The sequence below is a fragment of the Ooceraea biroi genome, chromosome 9 (assembly GCF_003672135.1).
Source record: "Ooceraea biroi isolate clonal line C1 chromosome 9, Obir_v5.4, whole genome shotgun sequence".
NCBI lineage: Eukaryota > Metazoa > Arthropoda > Insecta > Hymenoptera > Formicidae > Ooceraea > Ooceraea biroi.
This window is the reverse complement of record NC_039514.1, coordinates 1,434,626-1,449,595: the sequence shown is the minus strand read 5'-3', so window position 1 is coordinate 1,449,595 and position 14,970 is coordinate 1,434,626. Positions and strand designations below refer to the sequence as shown.

The 14,970-nt window shown below is 45.9% G+C and overlaps 1 protein-coding gene and 1 long non-coding RNA gene across 8 annotated transcripts in view; one reads left to right on the top strand and one right to left on the bottom strand.

Moving 5' to 3' along the window:
- LOC105276236 (uncharacterized protein KIAA1522) overlaps positions 1–14,970 on the bottom strand; it is a 100,775-nt gene that overhangs the window by 46,646 nt on the left and 39,159 nt on the right. For 5 of the 7 annotated variants that reach the window (XM_026972335.1, XM_026972331.1, XM_026972333.1 and 2 more), the window contains exon 4: positions 10,547–10,615. The exons of the other annotated variants lie outside the window; for them this stretch is intronic. In XM_026972335.1, coding sequence (XP_026828136.1) covers positions 10,547–10,615 — 69 coding nt within the window. The remainder of the gene's footprint in view (positions 1–10,546; positions 10,616–14,970) is intronic. 7 annotated transcript variants of the gene reach the window in all.
- Positions 1,510–8,264, top strand: LOC105276235. Its single transcript, XR_893368.3, has 2 exons — positions 1,510–1,856; positions 3,375–8,264. It is a non-coding gene; the product is annotated as an uncharacterized LOC105276235 (long non-coding RNA).

The window sequence follows — 14,970 nt, the reverse complement described above, 5'->3', positions numbered from 1 at the left end:
TCTCCTCCGGGTCGGCGTTAATTATTCCCCGCATTAAGAGATCAAGGAATTTCGCTAGCTGGGAATTCTTCCACGATTTCGCGAGGTCAAATCGGGCCGGAAACGCGGTCGCGATCGACTTCAGCATCCGTACGAGACGCCGCGAGCGTAAGATTGTGATCAGTTTTCCCGTACGCAACGGATTAAGCCTATTTAACTTTCTCCTTCATATTGTTCTCCTTTCATCTGCGCAACTGTCGTAGATAAAGTCTCACGGTTTTCGATAGACCGGCTGAAAACCGGATGCGGGCGCGTACGTGTCGTTTCCTCCGTTTTGCGCCCGGCCTCGGCAAGGCTGGCGGGGCTGGCCGAGTCACGTTCGTGTTGCTAGAGCCGAGCGGGTGTGCGTATACGTGAGACGCGTGTACGCACGTCCTACGACCGCGTACGTCCGCATCCGGGGTCGGCTCGCCGCTTAATGAACGATCAAGCCGGCTCGGAGCGTCGCGCAGCGCGCAGCCCGTCATTACGAGCTACCGCAGCGAGAAACCTCATCATTCCCTTCTGTTTTCTTCCTTTCGTACGCTCGACTTTTCTCTCGCAACTCGCATGGCAGAACTCCCGCTCCGGGCAATGGAGTGTTGAATGGAGGATAATTCTGTTTCTTCCCGCTGCGCGCGAACACACAAACGGAATCTTCAAAAGTGGACTGACAATTAGTTTTGCAAACATTTCATAATTTATAATTTTGTCAGATAATATTATTAAATCATTTTAAAAGCAACGATATATATATATATATATATATATATACACACACACGTTCCTAAACGGGGCCATAATATATGCAAGATATTTCTCCCATTACTGTCACCATTAATTACCACTAGTTTACTGCAATAATTTATTGTCGCCCAGTTTATTGCTCATAGCGGATAATGATAATTGTAATTGACTTCAACGGCCTTTAAAGGTTACGAATGACGGCTTAAAGACAGGCCAGGACTACCGTTTCGACGACGTTCCAGTGTCCCAGCTACGCTGAAACGATCATTATCATCAACTACCTCGGTCTTTGCTCGTAACATTTCTAAATCAACTGAGAGCTGTGCGCGCGCGATCAGCAGGACCGGTTGTACAAGATAACGTAAATTGTAATTGCTTCAAAGCAAATGACTATTAATAAAGGAATTGTCACAAAGAAATTCTGTTCTTTCTACACGTACATTTCCATCGATGAAACTATTTTCCCAGCAGCAAAAAGCTTTTCGATTAATCGATTAAGCGTAAGGTACACGTGACATGGACGACTGTCCGTCCTTACGGATAATACCTGTCGTCCATGACGACCTTTAAAGGCCGGAACGGCGCGCGCGGCCGGGACAGCGCGAGAAACCGAGACGAGGGAGAAAGAGATTACTGTCGTAGCGTTAACACGATCAACGCCGTCAGCAAGCACGCGGTCGTCGCTGGATCTCTTCTCGGCTGCTGTAAACCCGATGTAAGTTATGCGCGACCGGGAGGGACCGCCTCGCGCGCCATTAAAGCGGGTTATGCCCATTTCAAGTGGAAAATCATAAGCACCGCAAATACGCCGTCATTACCACGGACGAGGTACGAGCTCGCCACTTACTTTGTAATCATGACTAATGCATAATGCAGTAGCGTCAGACTGCGTCGTACACATCCGTATCTATGCACGCGACTCCGTGTGTGCACGTTGGCGTGATCTCGTTGGCGGTCAGTCCTGTGTAGCCCAACTGCGGATCCAACGGTTATCCTCGAGGAAGACGTCCACGAGGGAAGCAGCACGTCGGCATGATGCTACCACGTGGAATTGGATCTTGCGGTGCGATACGTAACCCGGACAGGGAGAGGTAAGTCGTTACGCGACACTTATGAAATTCCACACACGTCGTCCAGCAGCGATGTCTCGTTTGGCAATGCCGAGGACGACGCATTGACCGAATTCCATCTCTAGATGTACCTGCACGTGGTCACCACCAGATTCAAAAAATAGCCAATCATGAGCCAAATAAGGTCAAAAGCGTACGGACCTGTAGAGAGCGAATTGTTCTGGTACGAAGAAACGCCGAAAAGAGGCACCGTTAAAGATCTTCTTTCGTTTATCGGGTCTCCGATCGATAACGGAAGAACACGAGTCCCAGAAAATCTTTGTCTCTTGTATGCGTAACCTTGGTCATATGGAGAATGATCGAAACAGCTGTTTCGAGTGGGAGGAGGCCTCCTGCGAAACACAATGGCGTTCACGTGAGACGCAAGCGTTTATTAGCCGATGTGCTCGGGGGGGCAGGAGGAGATAGCGATTTATGGCCAGCAACGTAAGTAGCAACGGCACCGGCAACAGTCGGAGAGGCAGCAATGGCTAGGCTCGCCATGGTGCGGCCCGAAGGTCGCGTGACGTCGATACGATTGCGTCTTATTAGGAGTCACCGCGTGTTCGACTTTACGTAGGAACGCGATGCCTGTGCGCCGACACATTCCTGCAACTAATTAGCTCCCGCTGTATTTGTCGGGCCATTCTCTACGTGCGAGGCGGTGTGCACATCGCTTTTCAGCTTCCCTTCAGTCCCCTCGTGCCTTTGCATTTTCGTTACATGCGCTACGCCTCGCCGTGATTTAGGACCGTTCTCTTCAGTCTCTCGTTTCCTACACCTTTCTGCGATCTCCTTTTGCTTTTTCATTTTGTCCGAGAGTGCGAGAAGTGTGTACAAAAAATAATTGATCTGAAACTTTTTCATCGAGAGATTGTGCGAACGATTCTATTTAATTATATCTGTAACTCTTAGAAACGTATTGATTTCTATCTTCTAGCGCACGTAAATATTCATTGCACAATCGACAAATTGTCAACAGCATTTTCCTGTCGAGGCACGTATCACGCTGCACCTTTTGGCCTTTCTTTTTACGATCTACCCATACGTTCTCCCTCCTCTCGTCTCCTCTGGCGCACAGTGCCCGGTCTTTTATGGTCGCTCGCCAAGACAGTGCGGCAATGGTGACACTGTATGTTCGTCAGGGTCGCGCACCTGCAAAGAGGTCAGGTTACGCGATATTACGTTCGATCGTGAAGGACTGGGTCGAGAGGATAGCAGATAGACATCAGTTATTGCATGCTTAGCATCGATAAACGCGTGTGCACGATATTCTTTTAAAGCTCAATTGGATTCAACCCACATCCATAAACTACTTTATATAATTATTATAACTATGCGGAATCCTAATTTCTCCGTGTAATTTTGCGCGTTACGAAAATTTGACGGTCAACAAAACGAAGATTGATGTCGATTTATGGAATTGTAGCTCATATTATTATAGTTCAGGGTTAATTATATTTTTGTGAGAAAATTCTTTAAAGTTTTCTATATTTTCAGATAGAGCAGGAAGAAAACCAGATCGTTCTGATGCTTCCCCACGATTCGCTGAATTTCTATCTGGTATACGCGATTTCTTCCGTGGCCGCGAAACGAAGAGGATCCGGCGGCACGGGGGTACAAGAAGAAGATATTCTTCCTGCGGTTCGCCGCTTGTTCCGCCGGTGGCAACGGGCGAGCGGTGACCTCCGTACCCCACGGGAGAAAGAAGGACCGAGGGACTCGAGAAGAGAGCACACGCCGTGAAAGGGGCAGGTGGGACAAGAAGAGAGAAGAGAGAAAGAGAGGGAGTCGCGCGATGCGTTCCTGCGTGACGTAGCTTTCGCAGGCCATCACGCATATGTTACCCTCCACGAGGGACACGTACGCGCTTACAATACGATCCGCGGGGTCATTCCACCGAGTCCTCTCGGACACCTCTTCAGCTTCACCATCCTCGTCCTCGTTGTCGTGAACTTTGTTCCCCGTTCCTGCGTTGTCTCCCTCCCGTCAGCCTCTCCACGCCGAGCCAAGCCGCGCAGCAGCGCGTTTCCCAAAATGCAACTGTATGCATGCCGCGCGATTGTCGCACATTTATCTTTCAGACTGTAAAGAGCTGTCCTTTCTTCAATTTTTAATCTCAAGATATCGATTGATGCCTGATACATGCGTGCTGACACGAACGAAGAGGATGATACTTGTTCGACAGATGGAATCTGTCATACATAGAAAGATGTACATGTGAGACGCGCGCTGGAAACTTTCCACACGATGCAATTGCATCGAGCCTGTGTCCTGACACCGTTTTCCCGTCTTTTTCCTTCCGACCACGTATGTACATTCAACAAGAGAGCGAGGTAGACTGCGGGCGGATGACAAACAAAGAGCGGCGTGACCTCGTCGCCTCGCGCGCGCGCGAGGTGCGATTAGCGCGAACGATTCTCTCGCGCGAGTGAGCGAGTCGACAGGTCGGTTCGCGAAAGATGTAGGAGGCAGGCAAAAGAGAAGGAAGAACGCGAACGGAAGAAAGATAAACGAAGCAAGGAAGAAGTTGAATACGTAAGTCGACTAAAGGTCGAAAGCTGACCACGAGTCATCTCGGTTGCGACAACTCGCGCTGCCGCTTGCTCTTGCGTGTCGGCGTTTTCAATCTCGCAGAAACCTGGTGCACAAAGCGAAATACGAGTAGGTATACGCGGGAACTCGGATTCCGGAACAATGTCGAACAATGGACTTGTTGTTGAGTGAGTCCACAAGTTACGGGAACGTGATTCATGTTAAAAATTTAACTTTTCACTAATATATTGTATTAATGATGCTGATTTATTTCTGAGAATGGATTAAAATTATAGACGAACGGTGAAAAGACGTACAATTAAACGTATGTCTTTGTAAGATAGACGAAACACGTCTATCACGTGGATGAAACGTAAGACGGTGACGCGCGCGAGCAATGAGCGATTAATGTTAGATTATCTCATCTACGAGTCAGCGAGGACATCGAAGCATAATGATAAAAGAACGAGAAAAGAAGCGACGTACTGGAGACACAGGTACTCTACTCGATCAAAGGTCGAGCCGCGCGCATAACTCGCTATGGCATCGATAAACGAGTCCCCTGTCCCCGGTTTCCTTTTTCGCTCGTAAAGATGGCATTTCGCCATATGGCAGATGAACAAAGCACACATGGAGAATTGACGTAAGAAGTTACTGACAAATGGACAGATGACCAATAACGAGTCTACCACGTTACTCCTATTCTACGTCGAGAGACCCTTTGACAAACGCAGGAAGAAGATATCACGGAAGAATGACAATGAGGCCAAAGGACAAACGAACCGTTTGAAGAGGCTGTCAGAGTCAAAGTCACGCGAAAAGCGCGAATCTAGTGGTAATGATCGCCTCTATCGCGAGCGATTATAACCGTTAATTAACGCGCTCTCGCGCGTCGCCGGCTCGATTTTTTCTCAGCTGTACATATACGCCGCTAATTGCCACGTGGCACAGGTGACTGAAAGAACGGAATATCTCGACAATGAAACTCAACAGGTTGCCGGCGTATGGCAGCAAGCGAGACTTCCTCTGCACGAGCAATTAGCGCGGACGATTCTCTCGCGTAACATCGCGAGAGAAAAACCTGGTGTAGCCACGTCGAGGGACAATCAAATGACTTTATCATTGAATTTGAAAATTCTAGCGAATCACTTCATTAACCTGGGCGGCCGGATAAAAAGTCAATATTCGCACAATTCGAAGTATACATCTTCCACTGATGCACGGTTTCTCGATACATCGGTCAACCATCGTTCTCCAATATTACGGAGCTTACGGAGTTTGATGAAACCGGATCGGATACTTTTGCAAAAGACTGTACGCTACCAAGTCTCAGCAAAGCAGTTAGCATTAGGCACGATGACGAAGAAGGCCAGGGACTCGGTGAGATGATAGCGAGCGCGTTCGCTGACGGCTCGCATCGGTCACACCGCAGGTGACTCGTCGCGGTCTGAGTGCCGGCCTCTGCTGACCCACGTACCTGATTCTCTATCCATGTCCTTCTCCGCCATCTCCAACTCCCGTTTTCCCCCTTGTGTAGGACGCGAAAAGTGTCTGCAAAGTCCACCGAACAATGGACTCGTGCTCTTCGTACGTAGCAGAATTTATTTCATCTCATTATCGTACCTCAGTTAAGAATAGATAACGTATGCATAAATTATCATCTTTGTGATTGCCAACTTGACACGTACGCGCGCAGTCGAGACAGGATTGTGCATACAAATTTCTGACTAATATGAGAAAAACTCTGGCGCAGAACGCGAGGATACGAATCTGCCTTTTGCGAGCTTTTTGCGTACGTGAGAATTCGTTTTCCGTCATTCTCGCATCCCTGTTATAAATTCGCGTGAACGCGGCCGTTGATTGCACGCGGGATATATTGCGCGTATAAATTCCTGGTTGACACGAGAAAACGCGGTGCCGTCGAACGTCGGCGAACGTCGCCGTAGGACCTGCGACCTCCGCGGAGTTAATGATACGCGCGACTGCAGATGATCCTTATATAGAGAGCGCCGGCAAAACTCGCCGCGTGTGTGCTCGTCAGCACGCATCATTTCGAGTGATGTATTACTCACCGGGTGTCATCAGAAAACGGTTATGTGACCCTGGATAACTCCCGACGGTCATACACTCCCGCGGCCACCTCGCGCGGGTCGCGCGTATTTCACTTTGCTATCGAGCATATTCGCTTCGTCAGCGTTCAGGGTCTGATCACAATTGATGCGACTTTGTAAGCGATCGTGCGCCAGCGCGAGCATAAGTGTGAGAAGAGAATAGAAAGAGGATGATCAAATGAAACTTCTTTCCTTAATTATTTAAATGCATATATATGTATTTAATATAATCAAGTGACGGAGTAAGCTGTGATACACGCGGCAGAAAGTAAAATTGACGATCAATTTCGCACACGCAATCGTGAAACCTTGATGAAGAATTGCCAACGCGATGCGACGCAAAACTTAGTGTTCTTGTATCATGATGCAAATCTTATTTTCCTCCTTAAAGTCGGCTCTATTATTCCTTTTATATGTCGCAAATGATTTTCTGTTAGCAGCAAACAGCTCGATTTTATTATTTTTTCTCTCTGGCAAGCGCGAAATTTACAAACAATAGAAAATAGAAAAACACACAGGAAGAACGAATAATATCATCGGTTACATTTAGAATCTTAAGATATGACTTGAAATAATTGATACTTGAAATAATGCTGAAACGATACAACGGTGTGTGTGTCTTTCACGCCGCCAAAGGGTTAGGATATCGCCTTAAACCTCTTATAATAGCGCGATAATGTGCCACGGCCGTAGACAAAATAGGTAACGGTTGAACAGCGGTCTCCTTTGTGACTTTACTGGTGTGGCTTGTGATAGCGATAACGTTTCATCGATTATCGAGCTGAGACAATGTGAGATATCTGTCCCCACGGTGAAAAAAAGCCAATCTCGAAAAAATGTCATGGTATGATTCAACCTGCGAATCGCGTTATTTAATTACTCACGGATCATGGCTGCATTCCGGAAAGCGTGACCAATCTCACCGATCACAGTTTAGTTCGGCGATATCGAAAGCTAGCTAATTAATCGCGAGCATGTCGCGCATCTGTTGGCTTCTCGAGCGGTCGAGACACTTTGCGCATAGCGACGTCATCGTAGAAAACGACGGGCCACCCACGACAGTCTGCCACCGTATCATCGACAAACGTAAATTAGCGACTTATCGTATCGCCGAGGTCGTTAGGCCTATCGACAACTAGCGAAACTCAATGACACGATCCCGTGGCTACTGCGGTCTAGGGGAGCTACGGATAATGATAGCGCTACGACAGAATGCAACCTGCAACGTCGCAAAATGGGGCCTTTTCCCCATTGTCTTGGTAGTTTGGAAAAGAATACAAAGAGATGATAAAATTGATAAATTTTACAAGAGCGTTATCACGTAGCGCACTATGCAGCCATTGCGTTAACATATCTTATGTTCCGAGTGAGCTCCTGTAAGGCGTAGGTGTGTAGATAACTGCAGAAGTGATTAAATCGATTTACTGTGTCGAAATCACGAGCGTTCATTCGTAAGATAAATCACGCGTAGTAAAGTGGAAAGACTAGTTTCTTTTTACGTAAGATTTCGGTCACCCAGTACAAAAATTACCTGAGGCCCCGAGTCTCGAAATTCTGCCTGACCCGAGGAGAGGTCCAAAAGTCGGCAGACAAGGAATGTCGAGACCAGGATTATACTTTGCTAATGAACCTCTGTGGCTGGTCTAACGCCTGAGGACCAGAAAAATCGAAATGAAAATTGACTCACCGCTCGTTTCCCATTATAACAAAGATCGAACAAATAAAGGCTTTAGAAGTTTTGAGAGTTTTGGAATTTATAAAAATATTTCATTTTTTTAATTTTATAATTGTAAAATCTCGATTTTGACTTTTATCCATATAATTGAAGGGTTCTCCATCTTTTCTATGACGTGAAAGTACGAGAGAAGAATTGATTATTGATTCGATAAACTCTGTAATATTGAAGTCTTTATCTTACATAAAATTCTTTTAGTAAAGTTACGTATAAACAGATTATTCACTGAATAAAATCTGATGTATGCAACAAAATATCTAATAAGGAACTAGTTAATCGGTAAAGTTCAACATAATATACACTCATCAATGTCATTTTTAATTACTGTAGTCGCACATACATACACACGAGTCATATTAATATAAATGATACGGCAAAGGCATTTCGTCAGATACACGTACGCGATATTGATGCGGTCACGTTTCGATATCGAGAACTGATATCTATCGGAATGTGATCGCACACCGTTTACAGACATGCGATTTGCTTAATATTGTGGCAATCTCGTCGACTGAAAAAAAACATACAAATGGAAAAGAACCCGAAGGTTCACCAGGCGGCATTAGACAAACGAAAGCCTGAGCAATTAAATTCTCACTAGAAGCCAGACACATGTTGCTGTGTGTCTGACGCAGCGGTCACGGCGATCGCGACCTCGAGATCGCTGATATCGCGCATTACGCGACAAATCGCCGGCCTTCGTATGCGCGACTCTCCGCCGTAACGAGAGATTTGCCGATTCGTCCATTGTATTGGTGCATCGAGCCGCATTAATCGCGTTCCAAGGCCCAACAACGTGGAATTTATTGCCAGGATGCGGATGCGAGCAGCGGAGCCGCGCGACGAAAGAGACGTGCTCGTCACTGAATAGACGAATCCAGTTGGCTGGCAACAAATTTTTTTAACATAAATCATCGAAGAAGTGTTTCCTGAATCTTATCGATATTTTTCAGACTCACAATTGCAATCAAAGATTGGAGAAATTATCATTACGTTCCTCGGACACGCGGTACGATTAATCCTCTCGGTTGAGAGAAGAAGGCATTCCAGTGTGTAATTCTATTCGCAGCTCCTATCGTTTTCGTCCCCTGTTAGAGGAGGCTGTCGATCTCGAGGAGGAAGGTTTTAGCTCGCTTATCTCGTCACGATGATCTGCCGGCGGATACACCGCGTGGCTTGACACGTAACAATGCATGCATGAATTAATAGCGACTGCTGCCGCGCTCGTACTTCTCTTCGCTTACACGTAGATTTACATCTTTATCGCGACCTGGGTGGTGTCGTGGCAGGGTGACATTTCCGCTTTCTTCGCTTCGTTATTGAGAGTTTATGAGTAGGATTCAAGAATTAAACGAGCTTGCAACTTTTTCCTCAAATGTTCCCTAAAATCGTACAAGACTTTATATAATCCTTTACAACCTTATCAAGAGTATAATATCTTTTTCTTCGCACCAAGGAACGGAGGTAAGAGAAAAGAGAGGGCGAGGGTGAGAGAGTATACGATGAAAACGCGAAAGGTTAGAGCTTCAATAAATTCTGCCGATCGGGACGAACGTGCCGCTCGGTCTCGTTGTTTTCGTCGTTTGCAACTCCGATGTACAACGAAATGCACTGAAACGCGATATTAATGACACGTTGACGTAACTTGCATCGCTCGAGGTAATTGGCTCACATGGCAGATGCGGTAATTAGCGTTGTGACCGAACATATCAAATACTATGGAACAACTGTATAATCGAGATGCAATTGAAAGCAGCCGCTTCGCGTAATTTATCATCGATCTCGATCTCTCGGCCATGAATCTCTCGTAATTAGGTGATTATCGTGCGCTACCGATCATGATATTTAATGCTCCTCGATTTCGCATCTTGCCAGCATTTTATTTGTTCATAATTCATCATATGTCCGCAATCGTAAATTACAATCCGCCTATGAAAGTCACAGCAGAACTAAAGTATTAATTTATGCAGATTATCGTATTAATTACCATGGAATCTTTCGCTTTTACGATTTTTATGCAAAAGCGTGTGTACGTCTTTGCTAAAAAAAAATACGCGAAATAGCCACGTTAAAACGCGAAAGGTCAACGCTCCCATAAATTCTTCAATCTACGTATCTTTAGGCGTTGCACTTTCAGTGGATGGCGTTTCATTTTAGATTTCCTCGCGATTGAGGCGCACCAAAGTGTGAGAATTCCTCGGGGTATGTAGCCCGACAATATAGTAATTCGAGCTACGACTATCGACGTAACAAACTTTTCGATGTAATCGATTCATGGCGAATATATATACCTTGACCACGATTTCTCGGGCGAGTTCTCTCCACGCTCAGCGCGTCCCCGTACAGAATGTTCTGCTTACCTGAAACAGAAATAATACCATGTCGGTTAATGTGCTCGTAGTTTCGTTCACAAGATGTTAAAAAATGAGCAATTCAGATTTTATAATTGGTGATACGTCTTTGTGATTGTACGATAACAGATAACGCGGAAACAGTAACGTAACATAAGCCGCTATCTTTGCAGGCGTTAATAGCAGCGGTACCCAAGACGATGTATCCATTCACAGGCCACGAGAAATTGTGTAGGCGGTACAATGCAGGGTGTAGGTCGCTTCTGACAGGGTGATCGAATTAATCAATAATCCGCGATAATTAAGCTAATATGTCTATTAAAGGGAATGATATATTTATTTATGATCGGATCGATCTAACATCTCGTCTGATTGATTGATAGACACCTGTCACCCTATGAGTTCTTCGTGACGTCTTTCTAACAAACATACTTTAACAATTAATCAATGTATCAGTCTTGTACGAACCATTGAGTGGCGCAGCACGACAAAAGCTAAATTAAAAATTCGACGTGCAGTTTTTCCACGTATACTTATTACGCAATGCTACGCGGCGAAGCAATAATTACGTTTCTCGTTCCGACTTTGATATCGCAGTTTGAGCATCGAAATCTCTACGGTCGGAGCAGATTCACGCTGACACGAATGACGACTTGCACGACGGTCACGTGGGCAGGACACAATGCAGGGTGCGGCTTCACCTCTGACACGCCGGGGTCTCGACCTATTCCCGTATACACGGTCGGGGATATATCATTGTGTTTGAGGGCTCAACGTGGTGCCCAACCCACGTGCAACGCCAACACGCAACGAGGACTCTAAGCTCTGAACCTCGTTGGAATTTCACCGCTTCGGGAATACGACTAGAAGGCGAGAGGCGAGAGAACCAGCCGGCATATCTGCTCGACTCGTACGAGAAAAGTCAGTTGTCTGACGCGGTGAATCATGAAAGTGATTTTATTATGCACAACATTTCTATAATAATGGGAAACTGGTTAAATATACGTCATGAAGTGAATCCTCCGATGAATCGAGAAATTTACGCAAGCCGCGCGATCAGTCGCATCCGCGGATTGCAGAACGTAACGCCGAAATGTCAAAGAATTGATTTTAACGCGAGATAACGTTTACGTCAGTCGAGATGTGTTATGTGTACGTGTGTTGGCTCATCGACTCGAGTCGGCGAAATCAGAAAAAGCAATTAACTGTGTATTTTAATGGACCAGAGGAGCCAATAAACAATTATTCGCGTGTAATAAACAGTTTTACATTCGCACATGCACAGATAGACAATCGCCATTTAGCTTTGCTTTTCAATAATCGACTCGCCGACTCAACTTCGGCAGAATCGCCAGGTTCTGAGACTGGTCGCTCTGCACCTTGTTTTCCTCGTTTTCGTTCCTTCTACGGGCACTGACATAGCCGAACACGATATTCGAGGAGTGGCTTACACAGCGTGTTTCTAGTCCGAAACTTTGTGCGAGGAAAGTTGAACATTCCTTGAATTTTGCCTGCGCGTATCTCAGGTACGAGATGCCTCCTGGTCGCCTGCTATCCCACTTCACCCACTCCCAATTCCTTCTATGGAGTTAACACGTCCGAAAGTGGTGTTCACGTGATGGTCTGCGCACTCGCGGACGCCCACAGCATCTCATATCTTACAGATAAAGACATTTACGACAATTCCTGCATGAGACACCCCCTCTTCGTGTATACACATACAAATACACATACACACGTACTTTTACTCATCCCCTGAGCAGCGTGCGTACGATGCACCCGTCCTCTCACTCGTGTCTTTCCCATTCTCGACGTACTTCTCTCAAAGTAGCTGGCACATTTGTTTTTATGTAATAACCACATGCAAAAGGAAGAAAAAATGATTTGTATCGAGTGAGATATCCACTTTTTTTCCAGTCTCGGCATTCTCGCCGAAATGCATTCAGTGAGGATCTTTCCCATTTGCACATCTCTCTCCCTCTGTTCCGCGTACGAGAATTTGCATTTTATAAAAAGAACAACACGACGCTCTATTGAGGAATACGTGCGGGTAAGCTTCAAGTGAGTATCATTGGTCTATGAACTGTGCTGGACCAACCGCATAGTCACCGAACAAGAGGCTGTCTGCGTCAGGGTCGACTCGTTGCTTATTTACGCACGCTGCATCCTCCAGAACAATTGCGTAGGCCAAGCCATTAAAGCCACGACCCCTGCATAATTATGGCCAGAGGTCAACTAGCGTGATCCGTTTATAAGGAAATCGCGTGGAGAATAATCTCGCGTGAAAGCCTTCAGTTCCGTCAGTTTACATCACAATGCGTATATTTGTTGTTCGTTATCAGATCAGCCACGCGTACATGCTGTCTCAAATGGGGAGAGTTACATTAATACCGGGGAGTAAATTGAAATCTCTCTTGCTTAGAAAGTAGATAAAAGATATCTTACGTCAGTCGCCGAGTGTTTAAACAAAATACCTTCAAATCACCCAGTACTAGTACACCGGATGTATAGACAGACAAATAAAATATATCAAAAATCGTACAAAAAAGCATTAATCGATGACTGATAGAAAAAATAATTTGCCACTTAATTGTCACCATTACCATACTAGACGCTAACATTGTTGTTATCCGCAAAAACATGCGTGCGTACACGCATGCATAAGCGGTGCATCTCGTCTTTCGATCCGAAACTCTCGCGAATCGAAGGAGAGGACGTAATGGGGTCCTATCTCGGGGCATCCGCCGGATGAAAAATTTCCAGTGAAAAAGATACGCGTCCGCCGTGCTGGCAGATATGCAACCGCGTGCACGGAGATCAGAACGTGTTTCGAGAAACGGCGCGATACGCGCGAGCACGTACGCTGTTGCACGTCGCGCGGTTGGCACGTCGCGATGCAAAAGTCAGAGGTGACATGTCATCGAAAAGAGTGACGACGACTCCGACGGCAACGAGGCGACGATGTGCGTTGCGCAATCTAACAACCGCATCGGAACAGCCGCATGAAACAGGCGAACCGACATACCGAACCAAACGTGCACCACGACGGGACCTGTCGGTGGACCGATCGATGACGTGTCCTTTCTTTTCGCGTCTTTACATTCGCGCACGTCCATTTTATTTGCCCGGGAGGATCAATTACTGATGTACGATGCACTATTATGTAATGGCTTACGTAAACGTACTCGCTTGGCGGCTGTTTTGTAGGATGGAGTTATTTATTAATGATACACATTTTTGCTCGCGCGATATACGGGACTTAATTAGTTGGGATTAATATGCCAATGAAACATTACACACATTACACATTGGATAGGCGATTAATGTCAAGCTCTTTCCTGGACATCTCCCTTCTTTCAAATATTAAAAGATCGGGATATTTGATCAGAAAATAAGAGATCTTCCTTGCGCGAGTAGGTATTTCAAGTAAAAATTTTTTTACCTGACGGTAAACGACTGAAAACCTTCCGCATACCTGCCGGTAGATACTTCTTTTCCCGAGCAAAAGAAGCGAAACTACGTTACTTTCGAGCGAACGTAAAACGATAACCAATGTATGAAACATTACTAACTGTTGCGGAACGACCACGCATTCAAAGTGCATTAACCTTTTTGGGAAACATAAAATTCGTTACTTTTACGACGTTGCTCGTTTTATTCGAGCGTAACCGCTCAGGTTACGCAAGTCTGCCTCCCAATAATCTATCACGGCACATATCTCATGAATTAAATATCCCATTTAATCATTTATATTGTTCGTATCGTAAAGATGGATGACGTAAACAAAATAAACGCACGATACAGTAATCGCTGTTGCTTCGAATGAAAGCAGCATTGTCGAAAGCAGCTACCGTGCCAGCCACCAACGGGCCGCTTTAACCCGCATTCTATAAGTAACCGTGTTGCGTAACACATTATGTAAAAGTCTCTGAACATACTTAGGCCACATTGTGTCTCGAATATTACAATTCGTGAGCGATGAACAACCGCGTTTTACGGCAGGAATAAACACGTAGAGAAGATTGGCGGTGTTCGTACCACGGTGTTTCGCGTTTTCAATCGATCCTCAATCTCGCGATTCAACGTTACCGACCTTCATGGCTCGTAATTTAATTTATCGCCACAGATACGAGTCTCCCGCCGTCGATCGATCGGTACGCCGATCGCGCTGATCCGCAACGACTTCCGGCGTACGCGATATGAGATTCCGTTTCAAGTGAGCCGCAGTTTATTGGCGGGATCTGGGGTGAATCTTATTGACCCCCACGCGATGCCTTCTCGTAACGTAATTCTGCGCGGCTCAAAAGAGAGGAGCGTGCACGTGCATTCGCTGCCTGATGCGTGATGCGTGTGCGGATAGAACT